Source organism: Nyctibius grandis, chromosome 10, assembly GCF_013368605.1.
Source record: "Nyctibius grandis isolate bNycGra1 chromosome 10, bNycGra1.pri, whole genome shotgun sequence".
Lineage (NCBI taxonomy): Eukaryota > Metazoa > Chordata > Aves > Nyctibiiformes > Nyctibiidae > Nyctibius > Nyctibius grandis.
In genome coordinates, this window is record NC_090667.1 from 21,848,440 (window position 1) to 21,873,185 (window position 24,746).

A 24,746-nucleotide genomic window follows, 5' to 3' on the forward strand; every position below is an offset into this window, starting at 1 on the left:
GACATCATCACTTAACTGTTTTATGCATCTTGCTGGAAATAGCAGTATTTTGAGCTCCTGGTGGCTGGCCCTACCCTGTTCTATGTATTGTGGTAGTACCATGTGCAGGGGCTGGTGCACAGGGAGCTGGAAACCCAGTGGGCTGCGAGGGCCAAGCAGAGGCACCTTCTTCCCTCTGCTCTTGCATGAGCAAATGCCATTTCATCTTGAGCTGGACCACCAAACCCCATCCCCATCCCAAGGAACCCCTCTCTGATCAAAGCAAGGAGGGAGGTGGGTACGCAGGAAAGGGCACGGCCAGGCTGGGGGCTCCTGGCAGCAGGTCTGGGGCTGGGATGTTCTAGGGCCACCTCTCCACGCGCCCTCGCAGATCTGGGTTTCTCCTCTGCCAGAAGCGATTTCCACCCTCTGCAATTTCCCAGGGACTTGGTGAGAAAGGAAAAAAAAGTGCTGTCAAAGGTTTTCCCCTTCCCTTCCCAAGCGTAAGCCCCTGGGGTCTCTGGCTGGGATTTGGCAGCCACAGGAATGCGTGGGAATGCGAGAGGCTTCTTCGGGACGGGGCTTGGTGGGGTGTAAGTTGTTAAAAGAGGAAGATCTCACTGTGGGCTTCTCTGCAGCAAACTCACCCCCAGGTCTCAGAGCAAAATCGCCCACGCCGACCCCCCACGTCCCGGTTTCGCTCAGGTGCGTGTCCTTGTCCTCGGCAGCCTGGTGCAAGGGTGTGCTCAGCGTCCCCAGCACGGGACGAGCGCTGCCACGCAGCCGGCCCTGCCGATATTTCACCTTCCAGGGCGTGAAGGAGTTAAACTTTTCAGATGGAAAACGAGCTGAAGATCAAACCAGCAGCCTAGTGACCTCCCGCTGCTGTCCCAGCAGCAGCTCCCAGCCTGCGCCCAGCAGTTTCATCCATCGCTCGGCGGGGCCACGGGGAGCAGCAGCCGGTAGGTGCGAGGGGTGGCATGGCTGGGCACCGTGGGCGACCTGCCCTCGGCTCCGGCGGGACCCCCGGGCTGGGGCTGGAGGGTGATGGCAGGGTGCGATGGTCCGCGGGACAGAGGGAGCGCCAGGAGGGCTGTCCGAGATCCGCTTGCAGACAAGGGCTTGCTCAAAGCGAGCTTGTCCGAACAACGGCCAGGAGTGCGATTTCTTGCCATTTGGGATGCCCAGTTGGCGGATCCTGAGGCTTCGGGAGCAACATGGTTTTGTAATTGCACTCCTTGCAGGCAGCAAGGGAGGCTGTTGCGGGTTCATTTCTCCCTGACAAGGAAGGAATGATGGCCATGTTCTTCAACCCTGCCCTCTGATGATGGGCAGCTATTTACCAATAAGTGCAAAAAGCGCGGGGTGTTGGTTTGCAGTTTCTAAACAATGAAAGATCTTCTCAGTACAAATAGAAATTGTTTTTTTTTCCTTTGAGCTGAAAACATTGTGGTCTGATTCTGAGTAATATCAGGCACAGCCTATTGTGCTAAGTCTGTGTTGTCTCCCTGGCTCTTTGGTTTATTGAATGATAGCAAACACTCACTGGTTCAAAGACACTGTGTCAATAATTTGGATGTCTATTTTGCAGTAGTAAAATGGTGTAGTCCTACCTAAGTATTTGCATAAACATTTATCGTATCATTTATGTTGTAAAATGTAATCATTTTACATTATAGTAATAATTCCTCTTGTTCAGAAATCAAGGCTGAATCAAGAGTCATGATCATTTCTGGCGAAGAAACAAGGATTACACTTAGTTCAAAGAAAAACAAGTAGAACTACATCCCTGTAAAATTAAAACTAAAGTAGTGTAGCGTTCCCCTCACCCCAAGAATACCCTTATGGCGTTATAAGTTTTTCCGTAGAAAGAAACCAGGAAATATATTTCCCTAAAATCTGAGAGTCTTTTTTTTTTTTTTCCAATTGAAATGATCTTGGGATGGCGTCTGAAGGAGGTTGCCAGGCGGATGGCTGCTAAGCGGTAGTTTCTGAGCAGGAGAATGGAATTGCAATCACCATGTTTCAGAGTTGGAAAAGCTCAAATTGCTCTTTACTGGCCTCCCAGTCGCTACAATCCAATTCCCACAAGGTACTTTCTGGCCAGAGATGAGGCTCTTGATTACAGAAATGCAGGTCTCCTGGTAACCGCGCTTGATTTATTCTTCCGTATCATGGAGAACAAGTCAGTCTTATTCTCTGGAAGCGTAAACTCCTCCAAATGGTAATGTGTGGGGAGAAAGAATACAGCAATCTTTATTATCTTCTTAACAACAGCCCGCAGGAATGTGCTTTGCAGCGAGCGCAGCCTTCGAGTCCTCCTGCCTTGGCCCCGGCATCTTTCCAGGGGCTGCTGGCACAGCCGGGGACCCCTCTGCCGCCCGGCCGGCTGAAAACCAGGCAGGGGAAGCAATGATCCGAGTGGGGGGGAAGGAGGCTGTGGGGTACATTACGAGAGGAGCTCTGGGAAGTCATTAGTAGAAGTGCAGCGGGGAGCCCCGCTCCTGAGGGCACCCCAGAGTCAGCCTGCGACGGGGGATTTGGGGGCATCTCCTGGGGCCAGGCAGCATCTGATGTAGGTGATATTGGATGGGTCCCTGGTGCTTCATCTCTTAGGGCAGCAGGGAAGGGATTCTGGATGCTATGGGTTCTGCCATGCAGCTCGACGCCTTCCCGCGATGGGGGGGTTTCCCTGCGGACGTCCCTGTCTGCCCCTCGTTGTCCATAACTGAGGTCGCAGGGAAAAATGCCTGTAGGCAGATGGTAATGCGTCCAAGGGAAGCAGAACCTGCCCAGGCTGGTGGGGTTTATTCAGAGGGGACTTGATGCTACTCCCATTCAAGTGGATAATAAAACTCCCATTGATGGTTTTCATTTACTTATGACTTTCTATGGACTCTCGATTACCACTGCAACCATGCCCGGAGTGTGCGAGTGCGCAGGGGGGTGCATGGTGCCGCAGCGCAGAGGAGTCTGCTGTATCCTGTTTTTGTAAAGGGCTTTTCCTCTTAGTAGTTGTAGTGAAAACAAACATGTGGGAGAACAATGGGATTTTTTTTTCTATTTTCCTCTGCATTTTTAAATACAATAAAAAAGCCTATTAAAATTCCATAAAGCATGTTAACAAAAAAAGTGTTACCTATATGTTAGTGAGGAAAATAAGCGTAACTATGTGAACATAAAATCACAAGCACAAAGGTCATTTGCCTTCCTGATCTCAGCCTGTATTTTTGCAGCTGAAAGCCTATTCATTAAATACCTTGTGAAAACAGGGCAATGGTAAAGCAGAACAATGCCCGTGCCATAGAGCTGATATCAGTAATAAAGGAGGGTCAGCTTCACACCCCAGAGAAACACCCTCGCGCGCTGCTGCTGCGGGACTTTGCAGTCTTCTGAGTCATCGTCTCAGCAGGCAGCAAAGGGGAGTCCGCAGAAAGGATTTCCTTTCTCCAGAAGAGGTAATATTTTATTTGCCATGTCTAAAATACTTTGCAATAAGCAAATAAGAATGATTCTAGTCGCTGTAAAAATGGAAGTAATAGGAAGATATTAAGTCTTTCTAGGAGTAAAACTTGGGGTCACTGTTCATAGGACAAATCACCCCCAAGGAAGCAGGGACTGTGAAATCAGTGATGACGTGCAATATAACAGGTGGGACAACCACCTTAAATTGTTCCTATTTAAATTAGATGTGTTTTAGAGAAACGTCTGATGTTCATTTTTCCATACGCAGTGGTGGAGGATCCACCATGTTGGGTGGGTAAGGGTACAGTTAGATGTTCACAACGTAAAGTTGCTCCTGTTTGAAGATACATTTCCCTAGTGGAGGGCTTTGTTTAGCTGCAGCTTTCTGCCAGTGAGTCCCCTTCCCTCTGGGGAGGGGGGACCCCTCGCCTCTGACATTGCTCTTCCCCATGCAGGTGCTGCAGCCTGTGACTACGTCTGGCCGTGACCTCCTCAGCAGCAGATCGAGTTCCTGAAGCCCTTTGCTACAAGGTGGGTTTCCTGTGGCATAGCCATCCTCCTCACCGCTCTCCCTTTTCTCCTTGTCTTTTCTGAGTGGCAAACACCACACCTGAGTGCAACTTTCCAGTATGTTTGTATGGGATGAGGTTATTCATGCCACTAACAAAGTCCGGCATTCTTCTGACAGAGAAACTTGCACTAGACCCAGAAAAATACGAGATAAATTTTACTTTTAAAAGAGACCACATCCAGGGCTCTATTAAATAACGGCTGCTTGTCACTGCTGCATTGAGAGTGGCTGTGTGTGGACACCAGGGTGGGGACACCTTACTGGCCCCATCCATCGATGGGCAGGTGGGAAAGGCTGGGGACATATCGGTGGGACCAGATTTCATCCCAGTGTGTTTCGTTTCTGTTGAGGTCAAAGTGCTTCGTGAAATCGATATGAATTTGAAGGGATTATTTTAAGGGTGGGAGAAAGGAACAAGGTGCAATAATGTCAAAATACTGCATTCAACATTATTTCAGATTTATTTTGAAACAACATATCCTTTCAAGAATTGGTTTACTTTTATTCTGTTCTAACACATAATACAAAGAGAAAAAGAACAGTTTTGAAGTGCCTGAGACTAAGGGAGCAGCTTTTTACCATCCTCCTCCTGAGAACTGTACGCATCGGGGTTTTGGCTCTGACTCACAGTGATGCTAAATGTAAAACTCCTTTCAAATTAGGGCTCAACCTTTCTCACAGCTCTCTTCATAAAATGCTGAATGTTGAAGTGATAATGTTCGGAACAAAGAACACTTAGTATAAACATTTAGTTTGTACTAAATAAATTACACTTGGTCTTACAGTCACGTTATGGGTGACAGCTCATACAGCCTGCACCCTTCCCCTGTAATGCGCCAGAGCGAAGCAAATATACATCGTTGGGAAAAATGCCTTGTCTTTTGTCAGAGAGCCCAACTGCTGTCAGCAAACATATTGTGGGAATATGAATCTGGAAACAAACAGATCATTAGAGGGTGAGTTAAGGTTTTGTGATTTAATTCTAAACATGTTGAGTGAGGGAACCAGAGACGTGCAAGGCCAGGAAAACTGCGCACCAGAAGGTTTGTTTTTTTTTTCTTTAATGAAAGCTGGTATTTTCATTGAATACAAAGTGCTTTGGGTGACAAAGATGGTTACATATGGAAATATGAAGTTCCGTTGTTCTGGAGAATTATGAAGATCACTTGATTAGAAGTAACGTTGTGCCGATGCAAGTTCTACATTCTTTCCTTTGTGGAAATTATTCATCCATTTACAGAACTTTATTAACGAGGTACAATAATTTTCTGATGTTAAAAAGAAAATGTATACGGAGGACCTCTGCTTGCACAGAAAGCAGTGACTTGGGCTTGTGCAGTCACAGCTCTGGCTGGATTACATCTGTGCTTCACCCTATTGCAACTATAACAGGGTTGAGAAAATAAAACGACTTCCCTGTTCAGAGCATCCTTGGTGGGAAGAGCCTGCGCTGGGGCCGCAGAGCTGCCCAGCCTGCTCTGACTGCCAGAGCCGCTTGGGCTGAGGACTGTGGGGAAGCCAGGGAGGCAGAGGAGCTCTTCGGAAGTCTCCTGAGAGGACTTGGGAATCATCGGTGGTGTCCTGAGAGGGCCCCACCATTCCCAGCGTTTTAGAGAGATGCAGGTGTGGGAGTGGCCCAGGAGGAGGGAGGGAGCCAGGCCCCGTCCCTCGGTGTGAGGTGCTGCGTCCCCTGGGGTGGACCGAGTGCCTGCGGCCAGGCTTGTGCCTCTTCTGGGCTTTCATTCTTCTGCCACATCTCAAAGCTCTCTCCTCTGTGTCTAGACACATCACTGTAGAACGGATATCCCGATCTGCCCCAGACCCTGCTCTGCAGGGACAGTCACAGGGCAGGCTGTGTCCTTGTGTATTTTGGCAGATGCTGAGGCTTTGCTCTCTCAGGGAAAAGCTGCTTTGGTCTCCTCCCTTCCTATAGCCAGACAGCTACTGTCTTGGCCCTATAGCTATTCTCATGGTAGCCTGAGCTGCTCCATTGTACTGAAGAGGAGAAGGTTAGGGCAAGGGAGCAGCAGGACATCTCCACCTCAGAGTGCACCACTGAGCCCACATGGACCTGGAAGTCTTAAAAGGCTGCTCCTCTGTCCGGTACCTATCCCCAGAGTGCTTTCTTCAGGCAAGGGCAGCTCCAGACGCCTCTGCCATTAATGGTTTCCTGCATGGTGCCACGCTAATGAAAACTGAAAATCCCCTGAGGTGGCCAACCTTGTCCACCTGCTGCGTTCCCTCCAGCACGGCCCAAGCACATCCTGGTTCTCCCTAAAATCCAAGGATCTGCTTCCTGCGATGCTCCGAGGATGAGTATCCCGCCCGCACCATTAACCCAAACACAAATACAGTATGAGATTAGAGGGGGAGAAAATCATTCATTTCCCAAAGTCTTCAACAACATAGCAAAGCCATTCTCTTCCTCAGGAGCAGAAAGATGATTTTATTGGAGTAAATGCCCCTGCAAAGCTGGCCACAGCCCCATGAGCGGCTTGCAGCCGGAGAGACCCTCCTTGGGAGGATGACGGAGCTCAGGCTTGGAGGTGGCTTCAGCTGCCCCCACTGCTCATGGTCCCTTCGCTGCCACATGCCAGAGTCTTTCCCTGTGCCGAGAGCACGTCTTCTCTTGCCCAGCCCTTCTGCGGTGCGGTCAGGCTCCCAGTTATTTCAATCCTGAGTTTTATATGCTGTTAATTTTATAGCAAGGCAGAGGTTGATCAATACTTTCTGCTATTTCCTGCCTTCTCTCACAACGCTGGTTCAAACTGTTATTAGCAAACCAACCCCCCTCTAAAAAACCCCAGCCAGCTCTGTGAATCCAGCCCAGCACTCAGGGCAGCGGTTAGGGGGGATGCACGGGATGCACTGATGCCCATCTCAGGGTGAAGGAGCAGCTTTTTGCTGCCCTTCCTTTCTGCCCAGGAGAGAGCACCGATGCAGGAGCGGGCTGCGAGAGCACGGGAGCACTGCCTGGAGATGTTGGGCTGTAGCGAGAAGATACCAGTTGATAGTTTCAGCAAATCTGCCTGTCGGGATCTGAGTCTTTGTTCAGAAGTGGTAATGGCCGGGATAATGTGTTGTTTATTGCAAACAGGCATCTGCAGTGGCTTCGAAGGTCTGGGTGTCCGACCGCCCCGCTACACGCATCAAAACCCCTGTTGAGAGTTTCAGCCCCAAATTGAGCCTCCAAAGCCAAACGGTGATGGTATCACATTCGCTTTTCATTTCTGCGCGGGCACCGTGCCCGTGCAGTTATAACACAGCTGATTCTGATTTTCATATAGTTCATTGTTTACTTATGACTTACTATAAAGTTGAGCTTGTCTTATTTATGAGCAGCCATGAAGATATGGGATTTCATCCATGGGGTGATGACTCATTCATTGGGTTGGACTCTGTAGCTCCTAATACGTGACATATTTTGGACTATTGGATGAACAGCATTTCTGCATGAGCCCAAATTAAATGCAGTGAATGGAAATAATTAGTTATTTGTTTTTAAAATCATGTTTGTAGCTGGGTTTGTGCTGGTTCAGCTTCCGGCTCGTTCCACCGATGTGCACAAGGTCGGGATGAGTGGCCATACAGCCTCGGTGGAGAGGTGATGAACAGCATTTCAGGGTCAGACATCTAAACGTGTCAGGGGAGACTTTGCTTTGATTCTGTTGCACAAGGAAAAGCTTTGCAGCGCTGGAGCATTCAATACTTTCTATGAACTTTAATGACTGCAACATTTCTTGTGCTGCTGCAAACAATTTGAGAAACTAATTTGTAAAATCACTCGTAAAAATCTCATGTGCTTTCTGTAATAATAGAGCTCCTCGGCTGGAAAAAGAAATACAAATCTTCAGAAAGAGCAGCTCAGCAGGGGAGTACTTCAGCTGCTCCAGTCTCGGGCACACTTTCCCCTCCCATGGGTGCGTCATGCCCAGTGAGTTCAGCAGGAAGGATTCGTGCACGGTCAGAAACATCGCCCCCGGTAACGCTCAACTGCGTGAGGATAACGCAAAGTTTTTTAAAACCTTTTCCCCCTCCTTCTGCACATAGCTCTCACGGATGGGACAGGTAAATCTTGGAGTAACTCCGTCGCAGTGAGCGGCTGTTACGGCTTGCGAGTTTTCGCAGCCAGGAGCCCTGCCAGCAGGAATCTGTGCCTCCATTTCAGCAGTAACGATGCTTCCCAGAGCTTCGGGCTGGCGGATGGCTGGGAGGCAGTGGCAGGGCGTGTGGGGGACTCGCCATGACATAACCGCATTCCTGCAGCATTAGGAGATATTCCCAGGCTGCCGCAGGGGCAGCACATCCCCTTCCCCGCCTCCCACCCAGCCATGCTGCGCCGCAGCGGTTCTCAAGGCTCGGGGAGAGCGAGCGAACCCTTCACCTGCAGTGGGTTTAGGTGATTTCCCCGCTGTGGGTTCATGGGGATTTTTATCAAATTAAACTAATAACCTGTTTCAGTGGGGTTTGTCCTGTGCTGGGAGCGTGAGAGCTGGCCGGTGCCCTGCGCCGAGTGGGGCGAGGAGCAGCCGTGAGGGCAGGTTTGGTGGCAGCCATGGCAGGGCCAGACAGGGCCCCATGGGGAGCGTCCTGCCGCCCTGGGCACAGCCATGGGGCTCGCGGCAGCCGTGTGAAGTGTTCATGTGTAGGATTCGCCCTCCTGGGGCACGGGAGTCAGGCTGCCCATGGGGAACCCCACTGCTGGCTCTGCTCCCGAGGCCAGGGGCACGCAGCGAGTGCCAGGAGCCTGCCCGCCCCTGCTCAGCCCCGCATCCGCAGGCTCAGTCCTGCGTGGGGCACCCACTCATGGTGGCCGTCGCCTCGCCATGGCTCAGCTGTGCGCACACAGCAGAACTGTGGTGCCCGGCTTTGCTCCTAACCCACGGATAATTCTTGTGGGCTTGTGTCCAGCCCTGGGCTGAAGTGCCCTTCGCAGGGCCCTCTGGGGCAGTGATTGCCTTTACCGCGTCCCTTTGTCCTCCATGGCTGGCAGCTAAATGGACTTTGTGCTAATTAGTGTTTCTAAGAGCTGTCAGAGGGGTTGGGGTTTGCTGGGAAGGGAAACTGAGCTGCACCAGCTGCTGCTCTCCTGCCTTGAGCCTTCTAGGCTGGAATACAAATGACGAAGCCATTTCCCAGTTGCACTTCACCAGTTTGCAACCACTTCATCACGCCTCCCACTTTGCTACTGGAAACCTGCTGCTGTCAAGGAACCAGGGAGAGGATTTTTGCTTTGCGGAAGGAAAATTCGCTGCTGCTGTGAGGACTACAGAAAACAGGGTGGGCCAGTGCCCCCCGGGTTTGCACGTGGCCGGGCCCACCACCGCTGAGGCTGGTGAAGGAGCAGGAGGAAGGCTCCCGTGGGGCCGACACGGCCTGTAGCAGGGCAGGGCATGGCTCATCCATCTGTACACAGCTCCCAGCCCCGCCTGCACCTGCACCACAGTACCCATCCCAGCCGGGCACCGGCAGCACCGGTGTGTCAACAGCTGGATCTGTGCTTTTCTCACAGGAGCGAAGGCTCTCGCTGCAGAGCCTTCCCGGAGACAGAGATAGCGCAGGGGTGCTGGCGCGCGCCCCGCTCAGCCCCACGCTTTAAGGCACAGCCATACCAGGAGCTTGCCAGCCCGCAATGGCCGGTGCCAAAAGGACCAAAGTCCGTGCAGAACGGAGGAAAAGTTTTACATCCAAAGTTCAACCAAAAGGAGATATATCCAGAAGACCATTGCCGTGCAGAAAGCAGGAGAAGGGGACTTCTTGGGGGTACGCCTGGCCCTGCTGGTGTGTGTTGCAAACCGGGACGGGAGTTTCTGGTGCCCGGGGGAGCTGCTGCCATCTCCCTCCCCAGGCTCGAGCCTCAGAGAGGCCAAAAGCAAACAAGGGCCATCGGAGGCACCTGGGTGGCCACCGTGCTGTGCCCATGCAAGCAGCCAGTGCATCTGCAAGGGCAGCGGTGCTAACCCAGAGCTTTGCAAGGCTCCCGCAGCCCTGCCCGGGCTCTGGTGGGGTCCCTGCTGCCAGGCCCCCGCGGGGCTCCCACGTAGCACGACTGGCCCCAGCTGGATCACCTCCATCCTGCTGCAACCCATGTTATCACCACGGCTGTAAAGATAAAACCACTTACTTGAGGCTGCTGTGTCTATATCTCACTCTTCCCTCTCCCTTCTCTAACACCACCACTGCAGCAATGGGGAAGCAGGGACTAAGGGACCACCCTCAAAAAAGGGTCTCAAGCCATGCCCCCACCCTGTTCCCCTGTTATATATTGCTCTTGCTCGCTCTGATTAGCAGGACTGGGCTTGGTAGGGCTCCTTTTTTTCCCCTCTGTGTGATACCAGCCTCTCTGTTGGTGTTTTAACCTGTAATGCATATGGCTTACAAAGAGAAGGCTCCTCGCCGGGAGCACTATGCCAGATGGCTGATGTGAACTGCGGTGCCAGCTACTGCAGTGTGCCTGAATCACCCTTTGAAATACACTGTTCTTTGATTGGAAAGGATCTATTTTTACTTTTTGGCCCTTTTCAATCAGACAGCGCGTGACCAGGCTTGTTGTTGATATTATCTCCCGTTTCAGGTCTCTGTCAGGCACACACAAGGAGCAAGAGGCACCAGCTGCCCAGCTAGCTCCACCAGTAACACCTTCCTGATGCCATCTTCTCCCAGCAGCATACCTTTTGTTGCTTTTTTTTTAGCTGGTGATTTTGGAGCTGCTTCGCACAAGCCAGGAATTACCCTTATCCGCACTTTATAGTGGGGCAAGCAGGGACACGGGAATGGCAGGTTTTGCCCTGGAAGACAAGGGCAGAGTCAGAGCAGAGTGGGGGTCCCCACGGGGGAATCTCAGAGTTTTTGGGAAAAGCTTATTCCCAGAAAAGCTCCTGGGAAGAGGTGAAGCACAGATAGTGCCGGTGGGATGGGTGATCTGCTCAGCTTTCTCCCTGCCCTGTTTTGTCCCGTCTGGGGGCTCCAGTTTCTCCGGACAAACCCTGCAGAGCCATCCCAGGGCAGCCAGCCCCCCAGTTCCTGCTGGGGGCTGTGCCATCTCGCACAGCCCAGGGTTCCCCGAGCTGCTACCTTCCTCCTGCCCTCCCCTGGGGTGATGTCTCCCGTGATGTTCTGGGACAGCGGCAACACCCTGCCCTTTTCCCCCGGCTGGTGCTTCTTGCACCCGCGCACCCGCCTCCGCCTTTCCTCCTCGCAGGGCGTTGCTGGGCAGAGCTCAGCCACAGGACATTGTTATGCTGCAATATATTAACAGCAGAACTGACTAACAACTACGCGGGGGGAACAGTGGCTTGAGGCTGGTGACTGCGGGCCAGGTCCAAGTGCTTTTCTTCCACCCTGTATTGTTCCGAATTCTCACCCAAGTCAATGCGATGCTGCCCACAGAGGCCTCTGCCATTCCTTCTGGTTTCTGCAACATGTTTAAAAGGTTAAGCTCCCTTTCGAGCAGAGAAATGCCCCCAAATACACGGCCTCACGCATACAGGCGTTTATGAAGGAAGTTAAATTCTCTAATTGCTTGGCTGGATCAAGACCAGGCTGCCAGCGCAGCACCGGGCTGAGCAGAAGTGTGCCCTTGTGCACCAGCCAAGGCTTATCAGCCCGTGTAGGGGCTAATAAAGTAGCTTTCAAAATGAGTCAGTAGACTTAAGGCTTCTTATGCAAGATTTCTGTCTGGGAATATTTTCGTGAGAAATGTTTAAAAGAAAAAAAAGGAGAGTGACTTCAGCCTTCTGCAGAAAGCAAATCCACTTAAAGCGTTTTTTTTGGTTGATTATTCACCATCATGAGAACACTGCGATGGGGACATAGATGTGAGCGCCGCACAGTATCGTGCCTTTCTTCTGCAGTAGCCGGGAGGTGCGTGTTTTCACCCACCCCGTGCACTGGCATTCTCATCTGCGTGGCTGCCGCATCCCGGGATGCGCCAGGAGAGACCTCCCCCTTCGGCTGCACGTAGGTCAATGGTTTTGTTTATGTCTCACAGAAGGGCTTTGGCTTGTTTAAAAAATATACGCTGTTCCCCTAGAAAGCGTTCCTTCCTACGCTTCATCCAGCTGTCCCGAGGAGGAGCTTGGCTGCTCCGCTGCAGTCAAACACCATCATTCATCTGTACCCCAGGTTAACACAACTCCCAAAGAGTAACCGGTAACACTCGGAATTACATGCAGTTCACGAGCTCTGGCAGATGTGAGATGTTTTATTCTAATTTTACACCGTCACTCCCGCGAACTCCAACTCATGGAGTAAAAGCATAAGAAAATAAGCTCAAAAGCTGAGAAAAATGGGCGTACCATCTTTGGAAGAGAGCCCTGGTCACTCTGGGTGCAAACACAAGCCGTAGGTAAAGCTGGAAGCGAGCAGAGAAAATGCCTAATGAGGACCATGCCTGCGGTATCTGATAGGGGCAGGAAGCTGTGATTAGCTGCACACTGGAGCATTGTGTGATTTTGTATAGGATCCGACTTCTCAGGTGATGAAATCAGATCCTGAGTTACTTTAAAAATGCATTGCTATTTCAAATTATTTTTCAACTTCGTGTTTGATATGTCAAGTCACATTTATTTGGTTAAGCTACATTTTGCTTGGACACCCACAGCGTGGCCATCGCTGCATTCCTGGGGCTTGGTGGGGGTTCTGGCTGGGAGCGGGGCTGCTGTGGGGATGTTTGCATTGCCAGGCATCATCCTCAGGTACCAACACAGCTCATAGCTGGATTTTGCAAAGAAAGAGATGCTTATCCATGGCTGCAAGTATACATTCCTCACTTAAAACCATCTTCACAAATTACAAGTAAAATTAAACACCCTGTAGCACTTTACTAACCAGAAAAATAGATGAACCTAGAAAAACAGATGAACTTTGCAGCATTTCCACAGGAACAAGTGGCGAGGGTATTTTGGACAAAGAAACGAGGTGAATTCCTGAATGAGACACACTCCCAGAGAATGCCCTGTCCTTGCTTTCCCAGCATGTGCTAAATGGGTTCCAGTTTGGTTGTCTCCTCTGATTTCAGCTGCCACAGGATAGCAAAAAGCAGGAGCAGCCTTGTTCTTGGGCCATTTACAGCCTGTGTCAAACCCAGGGCTTTAAATTCCAGCTGCGAGTCTCCCTGGGATCCAAAGCAAGAGCAGCACTGTAAGTTCTGGCAAAGCACTGTGTTTGCCAGATGGATGGCTGCTTTTGGCACCACTTTCAGCTTCTGGATACATACATAATGCAGCAAGACATATATATATACGTATATAATGCAGAAGACCTCTACGTACAGAAGAAAAATCATATTCTTCCAGACACAGAGAGATGGAAAAAATGCCCCAGACACAACTGCTACTACAAGCAACTGTTGCCTAAATAGACTTTTGAATGATAAATTGCAATACAAATTCCAGGACAAGTCTTACATTTTTCAGCATATTTCTAGAGATTTCTCTGCCTAAAGACATCCCTCTGTCTGATTTGGCCTGAACTGCTGCTGCGTGCTCTCGTATTGCTGTCTTCCCTGGATAACAGAGGTAGGAGGAAAAAGAAGATGGAAAAACTCAGAACAAGTTGTATCAAATGTCCTAGCCAATATTTGTATAATGCAGAACTGCTTTGCTTTCCATAGAGCTGCTGAATAAGGAAAATGCAATCCATGACGCAATCCATTGAATTCATGCTTTGACTTGAACGACTTGCCTCGGTTTTGCTTCGCTTGGTAGAGATCATGATAACGAAAGGAGAGGCTAAATGACTACTTCATCAATCAAGAAGAAACACTTCTATTGTCTTTTAAAGCCCAGCAAATAGCGTACCGGATGAAGAAAATGTGCGGTGTGTCTGGGAACCTTTGAGGCGGGAGGCGGGGTGCTGCTCCCAGGGACCTGGCTGTGACTGCTGAGCCAGGATCTGCCATCTGCGGGGCAATGCCACTTATGGTCACTTAGTCATGAAATCCCATCGAGTTACGGCCTCTGAAAAACCAAACCTTTAATTACTTTGGGCCTCAGCTTCCCTATCTCTAATGTTACTGGCCGAGTGCTGAATTAGCGGAAGAGTCTCCCTGCGGCGCTGCGAGGATTAGCATCTGCACAGCGTTTTGAATGTGCTATAATTTACTTTATGGCATGTGTTGTGCATGGCTTTTGTTGCACTGCACAATGCTGTCCTGTGTTTGGATAAGGCTATTATGTGTCAAAAACTTATAAATATTTAACGTCTCCTGACAAATTTCTAAAGCTACCTGGGTGCTATAGTCCATGGCCCAGTTATTCCTTTTCCAAGCCATTGCCCTGACAACTCCCAAGCTTCAACAGCCCCAGGCTACAAACCCTCAGAGTGCTGTGGCTTTGACAGAAGCCTTTGGAAAGGATGGAGGCATCTTGCTGTCTTTTCACCACATGTTTCTGCTGAGATGTGATGCACCTTCAAAGTCATTTGTGTGGGGTTAGTTGTAGTGTGGGGAAAAAAAAATCCGTGTTCCTTGTGTATTAGCAGCAGCACTGAAATCTTTAAAAGATGACGTTTCTAGTTGCACAGATCCTCAGAGAGGTGATAACTGAACCATGATCTGCCAGTGGCAGAGAAAAGCCCTTTCACCTGCAAAGACTCAGCCCTGAATGCTCAGCCACGGTTGATTCCTGCTCTAAGCAAACTGTGCTGATATTGGATTAACATTCGATATTAATTCTGATTTGTGTCCTCTTACGATCAAAGCAAGCTGCTGCTGAATAATGAGTCAAGCAGAGAACACGTACGGTGTCCCAAATGGCCGGGATCTCTCTTAAACAGCCCATGTTTTGGAGGAATCCAAGAACATATCATCACATGAGACGGTGATAAAGTTGATCACCCCAAAGCAGACCTCAGACTTCATTAGTCAGCCCATCATGCGCTGTCTGTCCACTGATGTCAGTGAAGGGCCGCGCCGCTGCTCCCCACACCCTTCTGCTTTTGCAAGCCAGGCTTAAACAGACCTTTCCTGAGTTAAACAGCTGGTGATCAGAGCTGCTACTTCCCCCTACTATTAGGATGCTCCAAAAAACTAATGGCAAGCGTCCACTGCGGGGTCCCACAGTATGCTTCCAGGGCCCTGAAAGATGTGATAAACAATCTGTGCTGAGATTAAATTTCCATTAAGGATTATCACAGATTCCAGCAAGAGCAGCAGCAGACCTGTAAAGACCAGCCAACTTTTATTTACCTTTACAGTTTAAACTATGCTCCTAATTTTTTTACTCCTGCCTACAAAGCAACTCCCTGTAAATTCACAGAGCCTAACGCCATAATCTGGTTTGAGAGACATTCTTCAATGTCTTTTTTGCTAAAAACAGAGAAACCAAATGCCATTACAATTCATTCCATTTGTCAAGGCTGCATTTTCAAACACAAAATATTCGGAGCAGTTCTATGATAAAACTGTAAGTATGGGGCAGTGGAAGACCTCCGCTGCTGAATAGACAGGGTGTTTTTAAGTCCAGCCTTGCAGTGAATTATCATGAAGAGGGAGGAAGAGTATTTTTAATACAGTGGAAAAATTCAGTGGTGTGTTTTTGCAACTGCTTAAAGAGAACCAAAAAGCAATGACAGTGTTCTTCCTTCCTTGTATCTGCATCTAATGAGCAAAGGAAGAGCCGGGATGGAAAGATCCTCATCATACAGGACAAATCAAAAGAAAAAAGTTATCTGCCCCAGAGCATAGTGTTGAAATCTCCCTCCCTCTCTGCATATATACGTACATCCACACAAACATCTACCTGTATAAATATACACATAAGGTATTTCTGTAAGGCATGCATGAGTTCATTTGTAATAATATACAGTACCAAGACGGTATTCCATCAAGTATGGATTCATGGGTTAGCTTATTTTTACTTCTCTGCCTTCTGATGAAACTTGAAACACATGCTCACTTTTGTTAAGGTGTCTTCCAACTTCATTTCAAAGGAAATCCAGTTTTTCAGGCCAAACATGACCTCAAGAACAACCCGATCATGGAGCAGGACATGGGGACTCTCATCGGCTGCGGAGGACAAGGCATTGGTGCTGCAGGAGCTGGCCAGCACAGCGGTCACTGTCACGGCTGGGTGCCACGCTTGTGGCCAGGCAGCTCCCAGAGATGGTGCCTCTCCTGCACTGACCCCAAACACCCATGCAGGCGATGGGGTGCACTCAAGGAGTGCCCCCCTCCTCTGCCCATCAACCAGAAACAGTGCTCAGACCATGGTTGGGGCGGGGGTCATCTGTGGATGGGAAGGAAGGATGGAAGGAAGCAGGATCTATTCCTCAGCGCAGAAATTATTTTGCTTTTTTCCATTCTCTTCCCATAAAGCAGTCTTTGTCTCCCAATAATCATGAAAGCAATCAGGATGCAAAAGGCCAAATTTTGTTCAAAAGCCTTGTGATATGCAGGGAAGGGTGACTGCGACACGAGCTGCTGCATCCAGACCACCAGCGTCCCACCGACCCTGCGCAGTCCCAAGCAGCAACAGCCCCGACTGCGCCGCTGCCCTTCTCCCGAGGCTGATGGGGCAAGCGGGGCTTACAGCTCCGCGCCAGAGCTTTGCTGAGCGCTTCACAGCTGTTTTTGTGTCTGAATGCTGCTGGTGGGGTGGATGGATGGACTGGTGAAGTGGTGCAAAGCCACTCGCAGAAACCACTGCCCTTATGTGTGCAGAGCATGGTGTAGCACAATATGTCTTTGGGATGGAAATTTTCTTTGCTAGGTCTATGGAAAAAAATGACCTCTAGTGAAAATTTTAGCTAAGTATTTAAGTTAAAAATTAAGATCTTGATACTGATTCTGCCTTTTTCCTCTTTAACTTTTATTCACTCTGTTACAGAAAAAAATAGCTGAAGCTTCAGCTTTCAGTGTGGCCTGGGCACAAAACGATATTAAAGAGAGTGTGCATTACTAGGTGCAGGAGTGTAAAGGAACTGAAATTAAAACGTTATAAACAATCAGATAATCCGGATGTGGAATGGTTGCTAAGGAGTCCCAACCCAGGCCAAAGTCAATAAGCAATTAGCACCTATTAAAAGATGGAAGTACAGGATGATGGGAGAAAAGTCCTCGAAAAAAGGCTCAGCTCCACGTTTCCAGCTTTCTCTCCTGCCTGTGCTGATGGCAGAGCTGCTCGCAGTGGCACAACCTGCCCCGGCTGGGGCACTTCTATGGTCTGTTGCTGGTTTTGCTCTATAAATAAAACCCCCTCAGTTAAAGCCAGTTTTTATTCGCATCTTTCTTGCTGCTGGGCTCAATAATTTGAGGAAAGGGCAGTGGCTGCTGTGCCATGAGATACACCTCATCATTTCAGTGTATTAAATCTGCGCTCTGATTTCTTTGACAGTTTTAAAGCAGGAGGAGATGCTGCCTGCTGGTTGGGGAGCAGTGGAAGTTTAGGCATAACTCCCACTTTACCTCATCTTCATCTTGCTTCTTTCTTATGTTCTTGTGAACAAATTTATCTACTAAATTTATGTAGTCTGGGAGAAGTTGTTAGGTCACTGGAGAGAAACCACAGTGCCATGGTTGAGTAAAGGCATTAGAATAAAACCCTTGAAAGAAAATAGTTGGAAATCTGTATTCTAATTTTAATGGCGAGTGGCTATGGTCATTTAATTAAATTAGACTTTATTGATTATGTTTTAATGGATTTGTTTTCTCTGGCAGACACATCTTTCAGTGTGGTGGCCTTGATGTAGACAGATAAGCACGCATACACTTTGCTTGACATCGCTGGAGCAGCTCCTGGCAGCAAAGCCAAGACTGTAAGTGTGCGCAGGATCAGCCGCTGAGGGGAGGGCAAGCGGGTGGGCACGGGCTTCCCTCCGGGCAGGGACACGCAGAGGCACCTCACTGCAGCTTTCACTGACCCGGTAAGGGTTATGAGATGTGTTGGCGACCTGTACAGAGTCAGCATGTAGCAACTGCAGATGGGGCAGTTCTGTTGACTCTTTGCTGTCATCAAATGAGTCAGCGGCAAGTCACAGTCTTGTATGTCGGCAGGGAGTGGCAGGGCAGGAAATCCGTCACAGAAGTGGGGAAAGAAAGGAGAGAACCCTCCGAGAATTCAAGCCTTACTGATTGCTTTTTGAAGTGTCTATTTTCTTTAAATGGTTGATAAAATCGTGTGTATCAGTACAGAGGGTGCTATCCCCTAGCAGTGTGCTGCACCTCGTTCGAGCACAGCCACCCCCCGCTGACCCTCGCTGTACTTTGCCCAGCTCTCCTCATGGCTGCAGTGTTTTACAGACGTGCAGGCACCAATCCCTCCCAGCCGGGAGCTCGGGCTCTGCCGGCCTCTGCTGCACGGCTCCGCGCTGCGCAGGCCCCAGCGCTGCGGTGTCCACCCGTGGCTGCATTTACCGCTCCCTGGCTGGTGGGGTGGCCTTTGCTAGGTGCAGGGTGCTGCGCTGCCCCGGGTGTGCGGGAGGGCAACGGGGGCTGCGCTCCGGGGTGCGCTGGGGGTTTCGGTTGTGTTTGTGCCCCGGTGCGAGGGGGCTGGCACCCCCGGCCACGCACCAGCGCCAGGGCAGCTGCGCTCCTGCTTGGGCACTCGTGCCACGGGGGTTGTGCCCCGGCCCGTGCGACGCAGCCTGTGCTCCTGCTCGAGCACTGGTGCCACGGCGGCCGCTCCCCGGCCCCGCCCGGCGCCACGGCCAGGTGAGGGTCGGTCCCGCGGGGGCCCCCGGGGACCCCGTCCTCGCCGGGGCAGGGGAAGCCGGGCGCGCTCCCAGCCGAGCCCGGCCCGGCCCGGCCCCCGCGCAGCCCCCCCGCGGGGCCGGTTCGGCGGGGTGCGGGAGGCTGATGCAGCCGAGGGCGTTGCCGCTCCCGGCGGATAAAGGCCGGGCGGCGGCGCGGGGCCCGCGCAGAGCCGGGGAGCGGCGGAGCAGCGCGGAGCGGGCGGGACGAGGCAGCAGCGGGACCAGGCACAGGAGCGCGGCCGCCTCTGAGCGCTGCGCTCCCTTCCCTCAGGCGGGCGGGCGGGGCGCGGGCGGAGCGGATCGAGGAGGAGGAGGTGGCGGAGGCGGAGCGGGGCCGCGCCATGAGCACGCAGGCGCGGGGCCAGGGCGGGCGCAGAGCGGCCGATCCCGACGGCGAGATGCCGGCCACCGAGAAGGACCTGGCGGAGGGACGCGCCCTGGAAAGCGGATCCAGCAGAACACCTTCACCCCGCTGGTTGCAACGAGCACCTGCGCTGCGTCAACAAGCGCATTCGGCAACCTGCAGCACGACCTGAGCGACGGGCTGCGCCTCATCGCCCTGCTGGAGGTGCTCAGCCAGAAGCGCATGTACCGCAAGTACCACCAGCGGCCCACCTTCCGCCAGATGCAGCTGGGAGAACGTCCTCGGTGGCCTCGAGTTCCTGGAGCGGGAGAGCATCAAGCTGGTCTCCATCGGTGAGTGCATCCCCACCGCGGGGGGGTTGGAGTGTTTTTTTGTAGTTTTATTGTGTTTTTTTTTCCCGCGCCGGACCTTTGCCCCGCACGGTGTGGGCGGGCTGGGGGCAGTGGGTGGCCATGGGGTGCTGCCGGCCGGGCTTCCCGGGCTGCGGGGTCAGCAAGCTGCGGAATTGCTGCTTTTTCTTTCTTTAAAGAGCAAGTTTTGGGGTGCAGTGTGTGCTCTTGTCCTACAGTCCCCATTGTCAACGTTATCCTGTCCCCCTCAGTTTCTCTCTCAGTCACCGTTTCATAGGTGAGGCTTTGCTTTCAGGTCTTCTCCTGAAGAACCCCAGTGCCAGAGCACACTACCTCCCCGTGCAGTTTCCCCAAGCGCTGACCCCTCCGACAGCCCGGGCAGGAGATGCAGCCGGGGTGATGCTCGCCCTGGCTTGCGTCCAGTCGGGGTACCAGGGCTCTGGCAGGGTGCTGGAGCCTGGCTCTTGTGGGGTGAGCTGCAGGGAGATACACACTAATGTAGGTGGTGGAGGAGCATGAGGAGATTTTTCTTGCTTGCCAGAGCCTGGTAGATGATGCCAGTGTTTAGGTTAGCGGGGATGCTTGCCTAAGTGCAGTTGCAGCTTTTGAACAGGCTGCACTTTCTCCTTAATCTTTCTGCTGTGGTAGAAAATGTACGAGGACCTCTGCTAGCTCCTGGAGATAAGTGGTTTGAGCTAATGCCTGCCCTAGCTGGCACTAGGTTTGACTGTCCATGCCATACTGGAGGGTGCAATTGCTAGATAACTGGTGGTCTGCTCAGGAAATGAAAGCTGTTGGCATGCATGTTAAATTGCAGAGGATCCCTCAGGAATGCATGTGGTGACCGTTTTGGGAATAGCTCAGGTGTGGCTCCAACACAGCCTGCAAAGCAATAATATGAATGCCTGAGAGATCTCTGGGAAGGAACGTGAATGCCTGTTCTAGCTCTTTGCCAGATAACTCTAATTACTGCCTCCTGATGACTCTGGCCTCAGTGAATTTCACAGCTGAGTTTGGAGGAGTGCAGCTCTACTCTGTTGCCTAAAACTCTTGGCAAAGGTGCAAGCTGTTTCCCTTCAGAGGCTTTAGCAAGAAAATATAAACTTCTCCAGTTTGGGAGAGCCCTGGCCTCCTCTGGAAACCTGTGGCTGGGTGGAGTAGGTGGGTACCCTATTGTTCCCCCCTACTAATGTGTAAAGCAGCTTTGGGCAAACGGGGGACTGTTGGGTCCTGGATGGCTGATTATCCTCCTAGGGCAAAACAGCTAAGGTACTTGCAGCTGGGAACGGAGCTGGTGCTAATTGTTTACTCAGAGGTGCATTCCCTTTGCACACGGTGGGGTTCGAGTTGCAGCTGCTGGCTCCTGGGCTGAGCTTGCATTTGCTAACATCAGAGCTCACCTTTCTGCTTCAAGCCACTGGAATAGCTCCTTACCACACAATGCTAGCACCAGGCAAGCGCTCCCCTACTATTGTGGTGTTTGCCCTTAGAAAAAACATCGCTGCTCCAGCTGCCTTCCTATTTGTCTATGGGACTTCCCGAGGGCTGTGGGTTTGGGAGATCAAGGTCAGTCCGGTCAGGCCTGGCTTCCAGTGACTTCCTTTCTGGAAACGCTGCTGCAGCAGCACAGCTCCCTTACAGGATTAGACTGAGCTGCAGGGTGGCTGTAATCATTTAAGACTTGTCTAACTGTTCTGCAGTTTACTTGCATTGTGTTGGCTATTAAAAAACAAAACAACAACCAAACAAACCCAAAAACTGCCAAAACCCCCAAAAACCTGCAGTTGAAGCTTTGGGGAATGAAACAGCTATGACTGCTAGTGCCTTTGCCATATCCCAGCCTCTGCCTGAAGGGGTTTACAGCTCCATCTGTGCTGTGCCACCAGAGCTGACTGGTAGCACAAGAGCCATGGTAACGTACAGTTCTGGATAAACTGAGCCACTCCTGAACTCGATTTCCAAAAAAGACATTCAAAGCAAGCCTTGTGGTGCTCTGCTTGGTTGAAGGGGCTGAAGCCCACGCCACATTTCCTGCAGGCGCAGTATCGGCTGGGATCATTATCTGCCCCGAGTGCGTTTCTCCCTGCAGGTTCTGAACAACTTGGGACTTTCTTTTTGTTTCTAGTTTTTTGTCTTTTGTGTTGCTGAACAAAAATGAGGCAGTTATGGGGTCTGGAGCCATGTACCAGTAAAGGCTTTTAGGTAGAGAACTTTTATGACCAGATTGGTCTTTAGAGCCTGGTGTGTTTAGGGCCAGCTATGAGCCAAATCAGCTGGGAAAACCTGACAGCTGTGGCTGCTGGATTTCTGGCATTAATAATGCCATCAGACCTCTGCAAAGTGTATGCAGTGCCTGTTCCAGTTATTATTTAACTTCCAGGAATGTTTTGGAAGCCATGTATTATGGCTCAGCTACTGCTGCTATACTACAACCACACTTTTAAACTTTTTCAGTAGCAAGCTTCTGGCATTCAGTTTTTGTCCATTTAAAATAAGTTTGCCTATACACAGAGAAATCAGTTAAATTTATAGTGTTTGGCCACAACCCTTTCTGGATGCGCAGTTAGGAGTCCAACCTCTCCTGCTGATGAAACCCTTGTTTAATCAGTCTTCTGGTAGCTTCAGGATGCTTTTCTTCTAAGCATGAAGTACCTTCACTTCAGTGCAGATTTGACTGCATGTGTGGTCTGCTGTAAAATCAGCCATAAATCACATAGGTGCTTTGTGCCATCCAGCAAAGATGGGATTGAAAGCTCTGAAAAAGTTGCTGTGAGGGCAGGTGACTTCATGGAGTGACATGATATAGCTGCTGTGCTGCTCAAGTGTTAACAAGTGTTAAGTCTAGCTTTTTTTTTTGTCTGCTAGACTGAGATAATTGCAGATTCCTGGGTGCTGAGTGGCACACGGCGTGACAGGCACTGCAGAGTAGGACGCCAGGAATGCAGAGCACAAGGGCTTTGCTCTTGGCCGAAGGAGCTGATCGACTCTGCAGATTACTTTGTACAGGAGCCACATCGTGCCTTGGTAAAAGCCGTAGCAAATGGCAGAGAAGGGGGGGGGGTTGAAGCTAATTTGGCACTGAGCTTGCCCCTAGAAACCCTGATACCAGGCAATAGGACTCAACTGATTTAGCTTAGGAACAGAGGAGTTCAGTGTCTGAAGCCTGGTAGGTGGTTTCGCGCTGTGACCTGCCAAGCTGCACCCAACCTTGCAGCCGGCAGGTCCTACGTGCATCCTCTGGTGCCGTTCGGTGCCTGTTGGCAGTGTCCTCGTGGCTACTGCTCACCCAGCAGCCCTGTGTTGCTGGCAGAGGCAGCACAGGTGCCGAGCAGCTGGCTTGTTTGTTCGGTAAAGCTGCAATCTTAGACTGCAGCAGCCAGATTGATCAAACTGAAAAACATGTAGTTTCTCTTTGTTGGGTTGCGGTTTCACCAGATAAGTGAGCTGATCTGGCTTGCCTCCCAGCTGCAGGGTGCCACTGGGATCCGGTGCCAGCCTCAGCTACAGCTGTGTGGTTGGTTTTAAGGTTTGTCTTTGTGGTGGTCCTGAGTCCCTCTGCAGTGCCTGGATGGAGCTGAGCTGTGTCAGGATGGAGATGCGTAAGGAGAGGATGAGGTTATAATCATGGTCTGTTGGTACTTGCCTTGTGGAGACCTTGGTGGTCTTGTGATGTCCCAACTGCAGGAGTACTTCTGGAAGGGCTGTCTCTGACCAAGCCTAACCTGTGTATCAGGTGGGTTTTTGGTTAATGACCAGGTACTTGATGTGTGCACTGTGCTCTGTAGTGCAGACCTCCAGCATGCTCTAAAGATGAAAGTGTCTTGACCTGTGAGTCCTTTGAGTACCTCTTTGAAATCTCATTTTAGGAAAACGATTGAAGACCAACTTTCTTCCTAGGGTGTTGATACACTCAATGAAGGATGACAAAGCAAATTTTAAACTTTTGGAGGAAAATTAATCTTTTCTAAAACTTGGTTAATGTATTGTCCTGTAACGCCTAGAGCTAGGTGCTTGAAAACTGAAAAAAGGAAAACGTGTTTTCAGCCTGTATACGCTTATGGTCTCTCTCTGTCTCACTCCAGGTGCTATTAACACATCATAAGGAGGTAGTCAAAATACACTTGCATTTTGGTCTGCCCTTACCTGTGACTTCCCTGGAGGCTTTTTTTCTGGAAGATATCCAGTGTGTCTTGGAAGCAGGTTTCTGCTTCTTGGAAATGTGACACTTAATCCTTCCCCTCAAAAATTATTTTTGATTGGCTGGCAGTGGGCCTCACTGCTGGAGACTGGAGGTGGCTTTGGTTTCTGAGAGTGGCTGGTCTCCTCAGGACCTTCTGTTTCAGTAGTTGGACTGCTGGTCTAAAGCAAAAGTGGCTTTGCATGAGCTATTTGCTCCAAGTTACAGGAAAACTTTAAGGTAGCTTAAACAGGCTGTTCTTGCATTCTTTTCCATATGAGCGGAAACTTGTAAAGTGATCAAACTTCAGTAAAATTACTTGGGACCGGTTAGACTAACATGTTGAACAGCTATTTCATTTAGGGCACTGAATGCTATGCCAGCTATTCAAGAAAGACTGAAGTCTTAACTGCTCCATATTCTAATGCCGAGTCCTGTATTGACTTACGTGGAGATGTTTAAATCTAAATGGGTCAGGAGAACTCTTTTCCTAGCCTGCAACTGTAATCTAAGAACGTGGTTAGCCTTGTGTGTGGCCATGCTTCTGTGTTGCCAGTATTGTTCGGTGTCCGCTCCAAGCGATGGGAAGTAAAACAATGATCTCTGAATCCCCCAAGCTGCAGAGGAATTCTGTTTACTCTTTGCCACTCAGAAGCAGGCTTTGATGTGCAGCTATTGGGACCTGAACAAGGGCCTGCCAAGTTTAAACCTCTAATACACGCTAAGCCAGCACAGCAGAGCAAAACTGCATTGCAGGTGATGCTGGTGTGAACAGACCTCTGCACTGTGACACTCACCAGGTCTCTGCCACCAGCATCAGGTGGACCTGCCTGCGGACCTGTCCTTCCTCTGTTTGACTGGTGTGGTACACAGCCCATGAATATGGTGCCTGACCTGTGAGTCATTATGATAATGAACATGCAAAGCTTAGCGACCCGGGGTTTGGCTCAGTTAGTGCTTGGTACTGGTGTGCCTGAAGAGCTCATCCTAGTGGATGCTGCTTATGAAGCATCAAGCCTGACTTTGGCTCTTGGTGAGGTAGCCAGGCTTTCTGTAGAGAAACCCTGAGGGTTCCTGTGAGATTTCTTGCTTTCTGTGTGATACTCTGATAGTACTGTGGGTCCTGTTTCCAGAGCAGCTACCCATGGG

General features: G+C 50.6%; 1 protein-coding gene and 1 long non-coding RNA gene across 2 annotated transcripts in view; both read left to right on the top strand.

Moving 5' to 3' along the window:
• Positions 1 to 868: 868 nt before the first annotated feature.
• Positions 869 to 17,744, top strand: LOC137668260 (uncharacterized). The gene is made up of 3 exons (XR_011048908.1): positions 869 to 941; positions 3,900 to 3,975; positions 17,673 to 17,744. It is a non-coding gene; the product is annotated as an uncharacterized lncRNA (long non-coding RNA).
• Positions 17,745 to 19,013: 1,269 nt separating this feature from the next.
• Positions 19,014 to 24,746, top strand: part of FLNB (filamin B) — a 73,202-nt gene continuing 67,469 nt past the window's right edge. The window contains 5 exon segments of the mRNA XM_068409649.1: positions 19,014 to 19,134; positions 19,137 to 19,175; positions 19,178 to 19,219; positions 19,221 to 19,340; positions 19,342 to 19,402. Of these exon segments, the coding sequence (XP_068265750.1) occupies positions 19,048 to 19,134; positions 19,137 to 19,175; positions 19,178 to 19,219; positions 19,221 to 19,340; positions 19,342 to 19,402 (349 nt within the window). The 5' untranslated portion in view covers positions 19,014 to 19,047.